Below are 20046 nucleotides of genomic sequence, written 5' to 3' on the forward strand. Positions count from 1 at the left end.
GGGCGTGGAGGCCGAAGGCCGGGCCTAGGCCGCGGTTGACAGCGAACAGGAGAGACAGCTGGTGCGAGAACCTGACAACCTTAACGATCACGAACGGTAGGCTGTGTCAACGGTTCAGGCTGTATCTGTGGAGGGAAATGGAAGGACGATGCTTCGGGTCGGGGAGAAGCCCCTTTCTGGTTTTAATTATCTATTCACGGCCCGGCGTCGTCCCAAGGCAGTATGGGTGGAGATGGGAAAGGCGTGCAATCCCTGGCTGTCATATTTTCAGATATAACGTCGACAGGCAAAACAAAATACGCAAATAGAAATGAAAAACAACCTGTTGTCACAGTGTGTCGGATACACTGCGACCGAGAGAGGCACGGTAACAGCACCTGGAATCGTGGAAGTGTTGGTGATTCTTGACGATTCGATGTGTCACTTTTATAGCAAATCTGGATCTTTACATGATATACTGATGCACAAGTAACACTAGTTAAATATCATCTTGAAAGGTAAACTCACAGTGAAAATGGGTGGGACAATATTAACGTGAAATGTAGTTTGGTCTTCAAATATTCATAAAAGGAGTGGGGAAATATGTGCTTTAATATGGGACGTCCAGCCTGAGCAGTGTTATGAAAACACTGGGCAGAATGCATAAAATTGCGTGGTGTTTATTTTATTTTGTTTGCATATAATAATTGAGACATCTGCAGAACAATTTCCTCGCGATTTTTCTTTGGGGTAACCTTATGCGGCTTCTGAAAGGAATAATTTTTGCTAGACCGAACATTCCTTTTCCATTCTTCAGTTTATTATGAGTTACCAAAGTACTGCACTTACAATTCTTTCTTTTCTGTAACTAAAAAGGCACTGAGAAGTTTTGTGAATTAAGTTTAGGTTTATTATTGTTACATGTACCAAGGTACAGTGAAAAGCTTTGTTTTGTATGCCATCCGAACAGATCAGACGTGCCATACATAGATGCAATCAGTTCTAACTTAAGTACAATAGTTGGAGCAAAGGGGAAGATACAGAGTGAAGAATAAATACAGTGCTCAGTATTGTCGTGTATTGTAGCGCGTCAGTTCCTTCGCCGAAGTTCAATGTCCTCAATGGGGTAGAGGCGAATCAGACAGTACCCTAGCTTATGGAACGATCATTCAGAAATCTGATGATGGATGAGAATAGCTGTTGCTGAGACTGATGGTGCACGCTTTCAAGCTACACCTTCTGCCAGACAGGAGCAGGGAGAACAAGGAATGATTGGGGTGGGACAAGATTTTGATTATGTTGTCTACTTTTCCGAAGTAACATGACGTGTAAATGGAGTAAATGGTGGGAAGACTGGTCTGTGTTGGACTGGGCTACATGTACAACCTTCTGCAGTTTCTATCGGTCTTGGGCATAGCAGTCCAAAACCAGGGAGTTTATGAAATTTATGAAAGTTACCGGAGACAACTTTTCTTAGTCACCTCAGGATGTAGAAGCATTGGCGTGCCCTCATTGCTATTGCATTAACGTGTTTGGTCCATGACAGATCATTGGCTTGCAATAAAGGTAAAGATAAACTAGTAAGTATGCTCTCTAATTTAGTAGAATGAAACCTACAAACCTATTTCAGGAATTGATAAGTTCAGTTTAGTTGAGTTTATTGTCACATGTACCAAGGTACAGTGAAAAGTGGATGCAGCGAGGATGTTTAGCCTGGCTGATGGGTTAAGAACTAAAGGTTCTTGTCGCTGAGTAAGTGATTGGCCAGTTAGGACTGAAATTAGAGGAAATGTCTTCACTGATGGTGGTAGAAACATAGAAACATAGAAAATAGGTGCAGGAATGGGCCATTCGGCCCTTCGAGCCAGCACTGCCATTCAATATGATCATGGCTGATCATCCAAAATCAGTACCCCAGCAGGCAGTGAAGAAAGCCAATGGAATGTTGGCCTTCATAACAAGAGGATTTGAGTATAGAAGCAAAGAGGTCCTTCTGCAGTTGTATAGGGTCCTAGTGAGACCGCACCTGGAGTAATGTGTGCAGTTTTGGTCTCCAAATTTGAGGAAGGATATTCTTGCTATTGAGTGCGTGCAGCATAGGTTTACTAGGTTAATTCTCGGAATGGCGGGACTGTCATATGTTGAAAGACTGGAGCGACTAGGCTTGTATACACTGGAATTTAGAAGGATGAGAGGGGATCTTATCGAAACGTATAAGATTATTAAGGGGTTGGACACATTAGAGGCAGGAAACATGTTCCCAATGTTGGTGGAGTCCAGAACCAGGGGCCACAGTTTAAGAATAAGGGGTAGGCCATTTAGAACAGAGATGAGGAAAAACTTTTTCAGTCAGAGAGTTGTGAATCTGTAGAATTCTCTGCCTTAGAGGGCAGTGGAGGCCAATTCTCTGAATACATTCAAGAGAGAGCTAGATAGAGCTCTTAAGGATAGCGGAGTTAGGGGGTATGGGGAGAAAGCAGGAACGGGGTACTGATTGAGAATGATCAGCCATGATCACATTGAATGGTGGTGCTGGCTCGAAGGGCCGAATGGCCTACTCCTGCACCTATTGTCTATTGTCTACCCTGTTCTGGCTTTTTCCTCATATCCCTTGATTCCTTTAGCCCGAAGAGCTAAATCTAACTCTCTCTTGAAAATGCTTTTTGAATTCCATACCCCAGAATACCATGAACATTTACTCATTGGATTAATTTAAAACGATGATCTATCTATTTCTTGAAATAATCAGATAATCAAAAGAATGGTAATAGCACAAGAATGTAGAGTTGTGGTACAAAATCATCCAAGATCTTGATGAATGATGCCACCAGATAGCCTGCCTCTAATGTTTTTGAATTGAATCAGATGTATTATTGTCTACTTTGCAAAAACAAATGTGTTTTTTTTATCCTCTCTCATGGGTCCCTTGAGATGCCAGCATATTAACAGGTTCAGTGTCACTTACCAGCTGGTTTACATGTGCACAAGAATAGTGTCAAGGTAAACAAAAACAAAAAAATATATATATTTATATATATGCACCACAGTTGCTAAATAATTTAAATTTATAGATAAATATTAAGATTCAAGACAACAGTGAAACATAAATAACAAAGAAAGACCATGACAGAAGAAAGTCCTTTGTCAAAACTATCCTTGCTCTCACATTATCGAGCTGTGCAATTAGTATCATCCGATTACTTAGATTGTCTATTGTCTATTGTCTATTTTATTATTTGTGAACTTAGTAGAAGGACCCATTTGAAAAATGGGTTATTAGCATTCCTGATGACATGTTTTGTATTTGCAATCTGAATGTGTTTGTTACTAAGTTTAAGCCTCTGGCATCATCCTGATACTTTACCAAAGCAAGCATTGGTTGATCATTTTAATGATGCACCTTTCATGTATTTTGTTATTCAATCAATTTTTATCATTAATGGTTTTAAGTGGCAGCCATGGGTTAGTTGATCAAGCTGACTCAGATTCTAAGCAGAAATTTCATTGTGAATAATCGACGCAAAAATCCAAACTGATATTTTAACGTAGTGGTTTCTCAACAGTTGTAGGTACTGTACTTCAAAATCGATATTTGATTAAGATTCTGCCTTCTCCCTCACTTGGATGTGAATGGTTTCATAACATTTTTGCAAAGAAGAGTGGTAGACCTAACAAGCCCTTACTTAAATGTATCCGTCACATAATATACCTTAACCAAATTATCAGGGCATGAGGAAGTTTGCTCTATGCAAATTGATGCAGTATTTCCTTTTCCTGCATTATAACTGCACCTTTAAGGGGTATCTTTGGCTGTAAAACAATTTGAGATATCTGAAAGGGAAGTAGATGGTGCATTATGAAGAAAAGGCATGTATTATACCTTTACCAATTGCAATCTTGGTCCAAATGTGAATCAAAGAGCTGAACCATATAGGTGATGTGGAAAGGATTGCCCTTCACATTAAGGCAGTGTTTGCAAGGCGGTATCAAGGAACCGTAGTAAAATTTAGGCTAGTGGGGGCCTGGGAAAAATGCTGCAGTGATTAGAGACATGCCTCATACAAAGGACAAATGGTTGTGATGGTCAAATCATACCAGCACCAAGGCATCACAACAAAGGATTCCCAGGCTATTTGTTTTGGCCCAAACATCTTCAGGTTTTTCTCAAGTAATCATTTTCTAGCAAATGATTCTCGTGAGCATATTCACTGAGAAGTTCTATTCCATTTGCAACTTCTCAGAAAAAAGGTTCATGCTTACATACAGCAAGATCTTAATAACATTCAGACATGGGCTTAAAGTGGCAAAATAACATTCATGTCACACAAGCATCTCTAACAATAAATGAGTAAACATGATAACTTCCTTTGCCATTTACCCATTCCTTCACTTTCAGAACTCAGGGTTAAGATGATCCATAAATTCAGTTGGACCAATCACATGAATATCATGGCCAGAAGTGCAAGGCAGAGACTGCAAGAAATAATTCCTCAAAGTATTTTCACCAAATGCAAGGTCTGCCAAGATTGTGTTGGAACACTCTTTGCTGGATGACTGCAACATTATCTACACTCAAGAAACGTAACACTACATGACAAAGCATTTATACCACCCAAAGTTCTTACTTGGTCCATTGCAGTACATGGTGTAGTCATCATGCACGAATCTACAAACTGCATTGTACTAATTCATCTGTGCTGTTCTGATATCACTCAGCAGGTAAGACAGGTTGATAAACATCAGGTTGAAGATTAAATACCGACCGGCCTTTCCACTAATGGCTACAAACTGTAAATTATCCCCAAAATACTATTGACTTCTATACCTCTACGATATTGGTTCCTGTTTTCTGCATTAATCACTAATTTGTATGCTTTATGTACACTCAACAGAAATGTATCTAATTAGGAAAATCTATCCCTGGAGATAGGTGAACCATGTGTTGTTAGCCGAGGAGATTTAAAAAAAAAGAAATCATAGATGGAGCCCATAACGTAGCGTCGCTAATGATAGACCAGACTGGGAATTCTATGTGAACCAACAAAGAGAATCTAAAAAGGGCAGAAGAGCAAAACTGATTTTGACATTTTGATTTTGAACTAGAAAATAATATCAAAAAACAAACAGCAAGAGCTTCTAGGGACTAAAAAGTAAGAGGGTAGTTGAAGTTGATGTAAAGAGTGAAGAGTAAAGAGTGAGACTAGAGAATTAACAATGGAAAATAAGGATTGGATAATAAATTGAATCAATATTTCGCATCTGTCTTCTGTTGGCAAATAATGCAAGGATTTCTGATGGCCTAGTTTCAAGTGGAACAGCTTGTAACAATCATTTATGTGAGGGATAAGGTATTGGAAAAACAAATGGAACAAAAGGCAGACAAGGCACCAAATCTTGATACATCCAAGGACTTTAAAGGAAGTGGCTGCAGAGAAAGCGGAGCCATTGTTTGTGATTTTTGAGTTCCGGGAAGTACCAATGGATTGGAAAATCATAAATGTGATTACATTGTTATAAATGGAAAGACAAAAGGAAGACAAAAAGCAGACACCTACCATCCTGATAACTTCACATATGTTATTGGCAAGGAAGAAATGGCTGGTTATTTAGAGAAGCTTAATGTAATCAACCTGTCAACATGGTTTTACAAATTATAAATATATTTCATGAGTCAAGAATGTTTGATTGTAATATATAATAATCAAAAATACAATAAATGAATAACCATAATAGCAGGTAAACATATTAGTGCAAACACCAAAGTCCATCATGCAACCAAAGGTACAGTCCATAGAAGTTCATAAATACTGAGGTTGGTGTGGTGTAATATTGAAGAACCTGATGGTTGCTGGGAAGAAACTGTTCTTGAAACATAGAAAAATAGGTGCAGGAGTAGGCCATTCGGCCCTTTGAGCCAGCATCGCCATTTAATATGATCATGGCTGATTATCTAAGTTCAGTACCCCGTTCCTGCTTTTTCCCCATATCCCTTGATTCCTTTTGCCCTAAGCGCTAAATCTAACTCTCTCTTGAACCTGGTGACTACTGTTTTCAGGCTCCTGTACCTTCTTCCCGGTGGTAGGAATGAAATGAGTGTGTAGCCAGCATGGTGTGGGTCTTTCATGATATTAGCTGACATTCTGAGCCTGTGCCTCCTTTTGATGGTAGAGAGATCAGTATTTGTGATGGCTTGTGCAGTATCTACCATTCTCTAGAATGTTGAGAACTATATTCTGCACTCTATCTTTTCCTTTTGTATATGAGACAATAATAAACTAAACTAGCGTGCAAAAACAAAACTTTTCACTGTACCTCAGTATACATGACAATAACCAAACCTAAACATTGTTCCTGGACATTCGTTGCCGAACTAGGCCATGATGCAATTTTTCTAAAGTTCTTTGAGGAGGTAATAGGCAATTGCGCAGATGTGTATTTGGATTTTTAGAAAGCATTTGACCAGGTGCCACATAAAAATATGGAGCACAAGATAAAAATTCCTGGAATGGCATTAGGGGATGTTCATTAGCATGGATAGAACATTTGTTATCAATTAGAAAACAGAGAATTAGAATAAACAGGTATTTTTGAGACTGGAATGATATAACTAGTGGAGTGCCCAAAAAAATAGTTCTTGTCCCTCAAATATTTATGATATACAGTAATGACCCGGAGGAGGAGGCAGAGTGTAACGTATACAAGTTTGACCATTGCAAGAAATAGGTAGGATGCATGTTGAAATTAGGCTATTAGGACTTTGCAACACAATAAAGATAGGTTGGCAAATGGTATGCACATTGATAAGAGGAATCGAAAGTCAGATTAAATGGAAAAAGAATATAACTGATCAAAGTACAGAGGAATCGAGGTGTGCATGTGCATGAATCATAATAAGTTTGCAGGTAGATGCAGCAAGTTATTAAGAAGGCCTTTTCCTTCTGCTATTTTTTTATGTTCTGAGATAAGTTAATTTTAACCATTTCTTGCTCTGATTAGTGAAAGAAAAACAAGTCTACTTTTTGAAGTTTTAAATAATTCACTGTAGATTTACACTTAATTTGCCAAAGTGAATTGGGTTCTATCCCATATGAAGGACAGCTGAACTACCGTATGGCGTTTCTTTGAGTTACTGCCTATCAGGTGGTGTGTACACATGATGCAATCTACATGCAGGTCCAACGATTGATTACCTTTGTTTGCTTAGTGCTACACTGTACCATGTAGATCCATCCGCTACGTCACTAAAATTGCTCTGTGTACCTTTCAGTCCGGAGCACAAACCAATTCCTTACAACAGTCGAGCAAATTTTGAGAGGAATTTCTACAGTTTTTATGTAAGTTTCACGAATAATTTGAAGTTTCTGTTTTTGTTTCGCAAACATAACAACTGAACATTGACGGATTTAATTACTGGGTGGTTTCTGCATTGTTGTTAATATTTGTTGACGGTAACAGAAGACACAGCTTATGGTGTTATAGTTTGAAGTTGCCAAGCACAATTTCTTCTGCAAGGAAGCGTTGAAGAAAAACACCAGGTCAATACCAGACAGGAATTGTTAAGGTGAGGAATATTTTCACCTGCTTTACTTGATAAAATACATGGAATTCAAAACAAGACTGACTGTGCTCTATAATTCATGCATGTGTCACATTGTTGGCTGTGTAGCTTATCAACCCAATATATGATGTTTACTAAATGGGTTAAACTCTTCTGAATATTAAGCGAGAAGGACATTCCGCACAGTGACCCACATGTTTTCTTGGATCTTGGGGTGGATAATATGGAGTTTTTGATGGTTAGGTATGGAGATTGAGATATACATACAGAGACATGTCCTTGGAAACGAGATTGTAGGGTGAAAAAAACTGGCTTTATACTCATTATTTCTTGAGAAATTGAGGGTAGTTTGCTGGATTGAGCCTAGCTTCATTTTTTTTAAAAAGCAACAAAAAAACCACAAAGTACTGGAGTATGCCAGCAGGTGAGACAGCATCTCTGAAGACCATAGATAGGCAACATTTTGAATCAGGACTCTTCTTACCGGTCTGAAGTTTTCATACAGATTGTAATGGGCATATGAACAAGCTGCCTGGGAATGTAGTTGAGGCAGGTACTATAACACTTGCAGACATGAAGGCATTTGGTTAGATATATGGAGAGGAAAGATTTTGAGGGATATGGTCCAAATGCAGGCAGATGGGTCAGCTTGGTCGGCATGGGCAAGGTAGGACAAAGGGGCTGCTCTTGTGCTGTTTAATTAAATCTAATCGTGATCTTGCCGAACAGCTGGAAATTTGCACCTGCAGTCAGATGCATTAGGTTGTAGTAATACATCTTACTGTATTGCTAATAAGTTGAGATAAGGCATAACACTTTATTCACAGTTGTAGCTATGCTGTGCTAAAACAGTAAAGACTACGGACCGAATTTGAAACCTTTTTGATATTGTTATATTGTGTTATACTTTTACACAATGAGCCATTTAAGATGCTGCAGATATTTTTGTCCATTCACCTTTATCGCTCATTTAAGGTCCATTCCAATTTTCTCAGATATCCTCCCACCTGAATTTTGCTTCAGGGATAATGCTAAATTCGGGTATGTGTATTCTTCATCTTAGTGCACCCAGGATTGTCTTCTGTGGTTTTATGTCCTCTTGATATCTATTATAATGTAGCATCAAATATAATATCATTGTTGTTATTTCATGTTATTTCATGACGACCTTTGGTAGGGTTATAATAAACTAGTTAAAATATTTTTTTTAATTGGTGACGGGTGAAGCGACATTTTGCAAGCAGCGTACAGTAGTACACTAAAATTCTGACCTTTTAAAACTGAAATCTGCAACCACAATTACAGTAGTAAGTAGTGGACTTTTAAGCGAGTTAAATGCATTAGCGATCTCAAGATTGCCCAATAAATAGACTGTCGAGCCGACTCTCTGAAACACGAAGCATCTGGAAGCATCATGGATGCCTCCATTGAGCTAAGTACGTAAACGTGATCGCCAAGTAGTCCGTCAGGTAAGAGTGAAGTGATCCCACACCCCTCTATTTCTCCATAGCATTGTTCTAGTCAATATACGGTCATTGGAGAACAAGATAGAACACCTAAGAGCAAGGCTGCTGTATCCGAGGGACATGAGGGACTGTGGTGCACGCTGTTTCACAAAGATATGGCTCACCTCCAATTCTCCAAACATGGTGCTCCAACCTGAGGATTTTCCATCCACCATTTTGGCCGGATGGCGATGTCCGGAAAAGGAAGAAATACTTCCTTTTCTGCTTCATGACAAGTGCATCGTATTGCTTGAATGTGGTGGCTTTCCACCGACCTGAAGCATCTGACAGTTAAGTGCCACCCATTCGACCTTCTGAGAGAGTTCACCACGATAATCATGTCACCAGTCTATCTTTCTCCTGAGGCAGATACCAAGCTGGCATTTCAAGAATTGGCTGCCACAATCAATAGGCACAAAAAGGTGTATCCCAATGCCTTCCACATCATCACAGGGTATTTCAACAAGGCTAGGTTGAAGATGTATCTGTAGAATTCTGAGTCTCATTGCACAGTGAGCCGTATCAGATTTTGACCCTCCATATATTTTCAGAGTGAACTCAGAGGCTAAAAAATAGCCGTAGGAGAAACTCTACATTATGTGATGAAATAATGATTACACTTTGTGGACCCTGTCAGGTGTATCACAGGTACTGACCATCGATGGGATCTTTCAGAGGTGCTGCCTCAATAAGGCAGGCAGCATTATCAAAGACGCACAGCACACTATGCACCCACTCATTTCATTGTATGTAAATCAGGACCTCCAGGTTTAGCTTCTTCCTAACAACCAACAGGCTCTTGAACTGTACTAAACAGTTCCTAAACAGTTACTAAACTATGAACTTGCTTGGCCGCACTAAGGACTTTAGGGGTTTTGCATAAATATTAGGGGTTTTAATTTATTGAATTGTTTTGTTTATTATGTTATTTATGAGTACTGTGTTTACAGGCCTGTTATGCTGTTGCAAGAAAAAATGTCATTATTTTGTTGTCGGTACATATAATACTTATAGACTCTTGATGCTCTTGGCTCTTAATTTTACTTTAAATTCCCTCATTATAAATGATAACATTCTGTTAATTCTCCTCAAGCATCCCTAACCAAAAAGTCATCTGTCCATTTTCCTGCAAAGATGCTATCTGAGTTGCTCCAGCATTGTTTTTTTGCTCAACTTCCCAAATTACTTGCCAAAGTTTTATAGCCGCTTTTTGCGAATCTTGCAATCTTCCACCATTAAGATAACTTTTTAAAGTTTTTTGCCTAAGTGAATACTATTCCCACATCATACTCTATTTTCCCAAATTTTATCTATTCACTTAGGTTACCTTTATCAATTCTTTTTTTTTAATGGCCTCTTTACAACTTATTTTCCAACTTATCTCTGTGACATATGTGAAAGATATGTGGTATGTAAGCGGTCATGAGTTCATCTCCTGGATATGGCCAGTTCTTAACGTAGATCTGTCACTTTTCAGGGTAATACGACGGTGCAGATAGTAGAATTACTACCTGACACTAACTGTTAATGAATTGAGTTCAATCCTATCCTCCAGTGATATCTGTGTTGAGTTAATAGATGCCTTACTTCTGATCAACTAAGAGAGAGAAGAAGTATTACTTGTTTATAACAAGTGACCTCTTTGAAATACTGAAAGGGGGAGGGGAATTTGTGTCCGGCGGTAAAATGTTGTTGGAATCATTCCTTTCATGACTCCCTGGTCTTCTCTTCTATCGCTATCTACCACTCCCAGTCGTATGGCACATTCCCATATAACTCCAGGTGTTGGAACACCTGTGCTTTGCTTCCCACCATCAAGGGGTCTAAACATTCTTTCTAGATGAAGCAGTGAATCACATCTTGGTTTTCCAATCAATTGCTGTTTTATATCTAATGTATTGCATTCAATGTTCACAATGTTTACTCCTCTGCATTGGAAACATGAAATGCAAATTGGGTGATTGCTTTGCAGAGGATCTGTGCTCAGTCCACAGGGGTAGAAACATAGAAAAATAAGTGCAGGACTAGGCCATTCGGCCCTTCAAACCAGCACTGCCATTCAATATGATCATGGCTGATCACCTAAAATCAGTACCCCGTTCCTGCTTTTTCCCCATATCCCTTGATTCCTTTAGCCCTGAGAGCTAAATCTAATTCTCTCTTGAAAACATCCAGTGAATTGGCCTCCACTGCATTCTGTGGTAGATAATTCCACAGATTCACAACTGTGTGAAAAAGATTTTCCTCATCTCAGTCCTAAATGGCCTACCCCTTATTCTTGAACTGTGACCTCTGGTTCTGGACTCCCCCCACATCGGGAACATTTTTCCTGCATCTAGTCTGTCCAATCCTTTAAGAATTGTATATGTTTCTGCAAGATCCCCTCTCATCCTTCTGAATTCCAGTGAATCCAAGCCCAATTGACCCATTCTTTCATCATATGTCGGTCCCGCCATTCCGGAAATTAACCTGGTGAGCCTATGCTGCACTCCCTCAATAGCAATAATGTCCTTCCTCAAGTTAGGAGACCAAACCTGCACACAATACTCCAGGTGCGGTCTCACCAGGGCCCTGTACAACTGCAGTAGGACCTCCTTGCTCCTAAACTCAAATCCTCTCGCAATGAAGGCGAACATGCCATTAGTTGCTTCACCGCCTGCTGTACCTGCATGCTTACTTTCAGTGACTGAAGTACAAGCACACCCAGGTCTTGTTGCACCTCTCCTTTTCCAGTGATCATGGGCTCAAAGTTGACTGTCATTTTAAATCATTATCCCACTCCCATGTTTATCTCTCCATCTTTGGCTATCAGAATTATTACGAAACCCAACACAAGCTTGAGAAACAGCACCCCATCTTCCATTTTTGGCACATTACAATTTGCAGAACTCTCATCAAGTTCTCAAACTTTTGATAACCCTTTATTTATAGACAATAGACAATAGACAATAGGTGCAGGAGTAGGCCATTCAGCCCTTCGAGCCAGCACCGCCATTCAATGCGATCATGGCTGATCACTATCAATCAGTACCCCGTTCCTGCCTTCTCCCCATACCCCCTCACTCCGCTATCCTTAAGAGCTCTATCCAGCTCTCTCTTGAAAGCATCCAACGAACTGGCCTCCACTGCCTTCTGAGGCAGAGAATTCCACACCTTCACCACCCTCTGACTGAAAAAGTTCTTCCTCATCTCCGTTCTAAATGGCCTACCCCTTATTCTCAAACTGTGGCCCCTTGTTCTGGACTCCCCCAACATTGGGAACATGTTATCTGCCTCTAATGTGTCCAATCCCCTAATTATCTTATATGTTTCAATAAGATCCCCCCTCATCCTTCTAAATTCCAGTGTATACAAGCCCAATCGCTCCAGCCTTTCAACATACGACAGTCCCGCCATTCCGGGAATTAATCTAGTGAACCTACGCTGCACGCCCTCCATAGCAAGAATATCCTTCCTCAAATTTGGAGACCAAAACTGCACACAGTACTCCAGGTGCGGTCTCACCAGGGCCCGGTACAACTGTAGAAGGACCTCTTTGCTCCTATACTCAACTCCTCTTGTTACGAAGGCCAACATTCCATTGGCTTTCTTCACTGCCTGCTGAACCTGCATGCTTCCTTTCATTGACTGATGCACTAGGACACCCAGATCTCGTTGAACTCCCCCTCCCCCTTCTTCCTGTTTATATGAGAACTGGCCGTTATTACCTGCCATTCTTTTCTCCCTCTTTTTTAAAGTCAGTTTGTACGATATTAAATTGACTAAAACATTATTAACGATTTGCACAAAGAAACTTAATCTTAATTTACCTGGCCCAAAATTTCACTCCACTAGTAAAATTCGCTTTGTTACACCCATTCCCCACCCCCATCTTCCCTGCTACCTCGACTAATTTGTTTCTCTCTTTCTCTGATGAAGTGTCTCAGATATGAAACATTAACTGTATCTCTTTCTATAGATGCTGTATAACCTACTAAGTTTTTCCAGCATTTTGTGCTTGTTATTTCAAATTTCAAGTATCTGCAATTTTATTTTTGTTGTGAGGCCACTGACGATGGGCTAAAACATTTAAATGAGAAATGAAGAAAGGGTTATATGGTCAGATGCCTGATTGAACTTTTCCTCCAGCCTTCCGGTTCACAATAATCTTTGTCTGTAACTTTTTTAATTATAATGGACTACCCACCTATTCCCCAGTGTTATGTGTTAACTTCCTTTGCAAAATTAAGGAATTTAATTTTTTTTTAAAGAATATGTTACAGTCCATGGCTTGGGTTATTTGTAGTGAAGATATGTATATCAAGTTAAGATTGTGTTGATAATGCATGGAAAATGCCACAGGTGTTGCTGTGAATGATTATACAGATAACAGTAAGCACATAATATGCTAATATGATGTTCATTTAAATGTGCACAGTGACTGAAGGTGTAATATAAAGCATGCCAAAGAAGGCCTTCGTATGACGTGGACTAGGTATGTTTGTTTCACTTCTAATTTATAGTGTACATTTTGATTTATTTGGAATTAATCAATGACAAGTAAAACTGTAACTGAACAATTGAGGCCTATTCCCATGAGAGGCAAAAGAAGAAGAAACAAATCCAGAATTCCCTTGATGACTGAAGAGATACAGAGGAAGGTATGGCAAAATAAGGCCGCTTGTGACAAGGGTTGGTTGAGAAATGCCAGGGAAAATTAGGCCAATTACAAAAAATTCAGAGTGGTTGAAAATTAAAATGAGGGGCAACGAGAGTAGATAAGAAATGATGACAGTAAAATCTGATAATCCGGCATGCTTGGGACTTTGGCGATGCCGAATTCGCATTTTTTTATGTTTCCGGATGTTATTCAATCATGAATATGAATTCTATTTACACCCAAACACATTATTGATTCACTTTTTTAGATATTTTTGGAACCTAAAAGCTTGCTAACTCAGGGAATGCTGCCGGGAAATAATTAAAAATAGAAAATGCTGAAAATACATAGCGGGGCAGGCTATCTTTGGAAGGCGAAACAGTTAACCTTTCTGGTCCGAGATCCTTTCTCAGAACTGAGAAAGAAAAAAAACCTTTCAGTAGTAGAGAAATTAAGAGTGGGACAGGGAGAACAGCTGAAATAAGGTGACACCAAATGAGAAAATTGGATGCCTATTATGGTTCTTTGTCTGTGCTATTCCAATAGCTAACAACAAAGCTGTGTGACATGCCCAGCAGGCAGGATTCTGTTAATAGAAAAAGAAAACGGAACCAAAATGATTAGAGGCAGAAATAGTCAGTTCTGATACAAACGGAAAGTAAGAGTGAGATGGACTTAGTGTCATAGTATTATACAGCACGGAAACAGACCTTTCGACCCAATTTACCCTAGCTGATCAACATGCCCCATCTACGCTAGCCTCACATGCCTGCGATTGGCTCATATCCCTCTAAACCTTTCCTGTACGTGTACCTGTCCATATGTTTTTTAAATGTTGTTATAGTACCTGCCTTAACTACCACCTGTGGCAGCTCGTTCCATATACTCACCCTCTGTGAGAAATAGTAACATCCCAATTCTTTACTCAATACCTTGACTAATGAATGATAATTATTTTAGTTATTTTGGTTATGATGAACGATCGTCTGTTTTCAGGTTGTTTTTATTTTGAAGCAGAGGAAATTGTAATTGAGCAGTGTAAAATTAAGCGAGGGCAGTGATCAGATTGGCACAGAGGCAGAAACCATTTTCCATATTGATTTTCTCTAGCACCATCAACAACTCTATCCCTTCCAATGACCTCCCAAGCAACTGCAGGGGTTGTAATACATCACATTTTGATTACGTAGCCTTATATTCTTTATAGATTAAAGAGAAAAGTACTCAATCTTCTTTAAGTTTATTTTATTTATTAATCACAATTAGTTAGTTCTCTTCTTTCGGGAGACCAGATTGGGAAACTATTTTTCAGAACATTTTCATTCAATTAACATGCTTGACCCTGAGCTGAAGTTCAAGTTAAGCTTGAGGAACAGCACTTTATCATTCAGTTTGGCTCAATTGTGAAGTGGTTAAATTACTACATTAGGAATCTAGAGTCCTAGACTAACAGTCTAGAGAACGAGATTCAAATCCCACCATGGCAACTGTGGAAATTAAATTAAAATTGTCAATTTGTCATACAAACCCACCTGGTTTAGGAAGCAAGCTTGTTGAGTCTTTGAATGATTTATTAGGTGAGAAATAGTATTGGGTAGACTGATGGGACTGAAGGCTGATAAATCCCCAGGGCCTGATGGTCTGCATCCCAGGGTACTCAAGAAGGTGGCTCTAGATATCGTGGACGCATTGGTGATCATTTTCCAATGTTCTATAGATTCAGGATCAGGTCCTGTGGATTGGAGGGTAGCTAATGTTATCCCACTTTTCAAGAAAGGAACGAGAGAGAAAACGGGGAATTATAGACCAGTTAGCCTGACATCAGAGGTGGTGAAGATGCTGGAGTCAATTATTAAAGAAGTAATAACAGTGCATTTGGAGAACAGTAAATCGATTGGTCCAAGTCAGCATGGATTTATGAAGGGGAAATCCTGCTTGACTAATCGTCTGGAATTTTTTGAGGATGTGACAAGTAAAATGGATGAAGGTGGATGTAGTGTATCTGGACTTTCAGAAAGCCTTTGATGAGGTCCCATACAGGAGATTCGTGGGCAAAATTGGAGCACATGGTATTGGGGGTAGGGTATTGACATGGATAGAGAATTATTCACAAAATGCTGGAGTAACTCAGCAGGTCAGGCAGCATCTCAGGAGAGAAGGAATGAGCGACGTTTCGGGTCGAGACCCTTCTACAGACTGATGTCAGGGGGGCGGGACAAAGGAAGGATATAGGTGGAGACAGGAAGACAATGGGAGATCTGGGAAGGGGGAGGGGAAGAGAGGGACAGAGGAAGTATCTAAAGTTGGAGAAGTCAATGTTCATACCACTGGGCTGCAAGCTGTCCAGGCGAAATATGAGGTGCTGTTCCTCCAATTTCCGGTGGGACTCACTGTGGCACTGGAGGAGGCCCATGACAGAAAGGTCAGACTGGGAATGGGAGGAGGAGTTGAAGTGCTCAGGCACCGGGAGTTCCGATTGGTTAATGCGGACTGAGCGCAGGTGTTGAGCGAAGCGATCGCCGAGAATTGGTTGGCAGACAGGAAACAAAGAGTAGAAATAAACAGGTCCCTGTCAGAATGGCAGGCATTGATGAGTGGAGTGCCGCAACACTCAGTGCTGGGGCCGCAACTATTTACAATATATTTTTAATGATTTAGATGATGGGATTAAAAGTAACACTACCAAATTTGCAGATGAGACAAAGCTGGGTGGCAGTGTGACTGCGAAGAGGATGCTAGGAGGTTGCAGGGTCACTTGGACAGGTTGTGTGAGTGGGCAGATGCATGGCAGATGCAGTATAATGTAGATAAATGTGAGGTTATTCACTTTGGCGGCAAGAACAAGGAGGCAGGTTATTATCTCAACGGTGTCAGATTAGGAAGAAGGGAAGTGCAACGAGACCTGGGTGTCCGGGTACACCAGTCACTGTAAGTAAACATGCAGGTACAGCAGGCATTGAAGAAAGCTAATGGCATGTTGGCCTTCATAACGAGAGGATTTGAGTATAGGAGCAAAGAGATCCTTATGCAGTTGTACAGGGCCCTAGTGAGACAACATCTGGAATATTAGGTGCAGTTTTGGTCTCCTAATTTGAGGAAGGACATCCTTGCTATTGAAGCAGTGTAGCGTAGATTCAGGAGGTTAATCCCGGGGATGGCGGGACTGTCATATGAGGAAAGATTGGAAAGACTGGGTTTTTATTTACTGGAATTTAGAAGGATGAGAGGGGATCTTATAGAAACGTATAAAATTATAAAAGGAGTGGACAAGCTAGATGCAGGAAAAATGTTCCCAATGTTGGGGGAGAACCAGGGGCCACAGTCTAAGAATAAAGGGAAGGCCATTTAAAACTGAGATGAGAAAAAACTTTTTCATCCAGAGAGTTGTTAATTTGGGGAATTCTCTGCCACAGAAGGCAGTAGAAGCCACTTCACTGGATGAATTTCAAAGAGAGTTAGATAGAGCTCTAGGGACTAGTGGAATCAAGGGATATGGGGAGAAGGCAGGCACAAGTTACTGATTGTGGATGATCAGCCATGATCACAATGAATGGCAGTGCTGGGTCGGAGGGCCAAATGGCCTCCTCCTGCACTTATTTTCTCTGTTTATATGTTTCTATTTAGCAACTCATTCTATCCAGGGACAATCAGGAATGGTTAAAACAATACTGGCATTGCCAATAATTCCCACATCTCAAAAACTGAATACATGAAGACAAATATAGCCTTGTAAAATTTAGAATTTAAAGGTCTCAATTTGCTGTTGCCATTTTAACTTTTTTAGAAGATACTAGACCGAGTGGATCAGGTTGGGCCCAAACCTCTCCTACATTGGTCCAGCACCCTCTCCTCCCCCAGTCCCCCCTCCCCCCAATTCCCCCCATCCCCTCCCCTTCCCCCATCCCACTCCCCCACTCCATACCCTCTCACCCCCCCTTATCACCTCCCTTCCCCCATTCAGCCACTCAACCACTCACCCATTTCAACCCCCCAAAACTCTCCTGCATTGGTCTAGCACCCTCTCCTCCCCCCTTCCCCTCCCCCCCCACTCCATACCCCTCAACCTCCCTTATCTCCCCCTCCTGCCCCTCCCACGCACCCACTCCATCCCCCTCAACCCCTCTTTATCCCGCTACACCACGGGATGAAGGTCAGGCGAGGGGCACGCCGAGACGGGCACCTGTCCTCCCGCCAGGAGTGGGGGGGGGGGGGAGCGCATTTACTAAAGTTTGCGGCAGCTCCTCGGCTCATCAGCCCCCCCCCCCCCCCCCGCTCATTGGCTGGCACTCTAGTCACTCTGGGGGGTCCCGCCCCTTATTGGCCACCACTCCCATCACTCGGGCGGGTCCCATTGTGACGTCGAACGCTGAAGACGCCCAGCGTAAGTTGAAACGGTAATTTTTAAACTTTAAAATGTCTATAACTTTAAAAATATAAGACCGATTTGAATGAAACTTGGGTACTACAGACACCAGGACAATGGTGAGTAAGGTGGGCCTAATATTGCATAAAAAGAAGGCACAAACATACGGGGGAACAAATAACCCTAACAAACAAGATGAGAGTTTTTGTAATATATAGATATTGTCTCTCCGCAGTGGACAAATTAAGAATGAGGTGTACAACATTTAGTGCAAGATAAAGTCCGATTAAGTTCATAAGTTCATAAAATTAAAGATTGTTCAAAGGTGAATGGGAGGTCAAGACTGCACACTAGCTGACGCAAGAACCGCTTATTTACCTGATTACAGCTGGGTAGAAACTGTCCCTGTATCTTGAGGTATGTGTTTTCAAACTTCTGTATCACTTGCCTGATGGGAGAGGGGAGTAAATGGAGTGACCTGGGTGAGACTGGTCCTTGATTATGCTGGTGGCCTTGTCGAGGCTGCATGAAATGTCAATAGAGTCTGCGGAAGGGAGGTTGATTTGCGTGATGGTCTGGGCTACGTCCACACCTCTCAGTAATTTCTTGCCATCTTAGGTGGAGCTGTTCCCAAACCATGTTGTGATGCATTCCGATAAAATGCTTTGTGTAACGCATCTGTTGAAGTTGGTGAGGGTTGTTGGGGACATGCTGAACTTCCTAAGCTTTTTAAGGAAGTAGCGGCGTTGGTGTGCTTTCTTGGCCATGGATTTGATGTGGCTGGTCCAGGTCAAATTGCTGGTAATATTTATTCCTTGGAACTTGAAGCTTTCGACCGTCTCCACTATGGTGGCATCATTGTGTGTACTGCTTCACTTCCTGAAGTCAATCACAATCTCCTTTGTCTTGCTGACATCGAGGGGGAGGTTGGTGTATTGGCAGCAGATTACAAGGTTCTCAATTTCCTATCTCTATTCCATCTCGTCATTATTTGGTAACTACTACAGTGGTGTCGGCTGTGAACTTGTAAAGTGAGTTGGATTGGTATTTGGTTGCACAGTCATGGATGTATAAGGAATATAAGGAATATAATAGGGAGCTGAGGATGTTTATTAAATATTGATTGCAATTTATCTGGAGTACCATATATGCAGTTCTGACCACCACACTACAGGAAGAACATGATTTCAGTGGAAAGGATGCTGAGGAGATTAAATCAGGATGAAGCCATTCAGTTATGAGAAGAGACTGGATAGGTTGGCTTTGTGATCCTTGGAGTGGAGAAGGTTATAGGGGGTCCTGATGGAGATATATAACATTATGAGGAGCAGTGATCGAAGAGGAATCTAAAACTAGTAGGCATCGGATTAGGATAGAGAGGAGAGTTTAGAGCGGATCTGAGGAGGAGTTGTTTTCACTCATAGGGTGGTAGACATTTAGAATGCACTGCCTGTGTCGGTGATGGAGGCAGAGTCTCCCATATTTAAGTATCTAGATGAGCTATGACTGAGGGCTGGCAAATGGGCAAACCCAGTCCAAAGACGTACAGGTATGTAGGTTAATTGGCTGGGTAAATGTAAACGTAAATGTAAAAATTGTCCCTAGTGGGTGTAGGATAGTGTTAATGTACGGGGATCGCTGGGCGGCACGGACTTGGAGGGCCGAAAAGGCCTGTTTCCGGCTGTATATGTATGATATGATATGATAGACTAAGTGGACCCATTGGGCCCATTCCTCGTAGAGGGGGAACAGGGAAGGGGAGAGAGTGTCACTGAGTGAGCCCTGGACCCAAAGCCTCTCCTGTATTGGTGTAGCACCCTCAACCCCCCCCACCCAATCTCCCTTATCCTCCCCTCCTCTCCCCACTGACCCACTCCATCCCCCCTACCCCGCCCCCACTTGTCCCTCAGCTGCCTAACCCCCATTCCCCCAGCCCTGCCTCCACCCCCATTCCCCCCTCCCCACCCCTATTTCCCCTCCCCTCACCCCACCCCACCTCCCT

General features: G+C 41.3%; 1 protein-coding gene across 1 annotated transcript in view; it reads left to right on the top strand.

The window, feature by feature from the left end:
• Positions 1–222: 222 nt before the first annotated feature.
• Positions 223–20046, top strand: part of LOC144596895 (putative phospholipid-transporting ATPase IM) — a 161046-nt gene continuing 141222 nt past the window's right edge. The window contains exon 1 of the mRNA XM_078406142.1: positions 223–367. Within this exon, the coding sequence (XP_078262268.1) occupies positions 223–367 (145 nt within the window). The remainder of the gene's footprint in view (positions 368–20046) is intronic.

Source organism: Rhinoraja longicauda, chromosome 1, assembly GCF_053455715.1.
Source record: "Rhinoraja longicauda isolate Sanriku21f chromosome 1, sRhiLon1.1, whole genome shotgun sequence".
Lineage (NCBI taxonomy): Eukaryota > Metazoa > Chordata > Chondrichthyes > Rajiformes > Arhynchobatidae > Rhinoraja > Rhinoraja longicauda.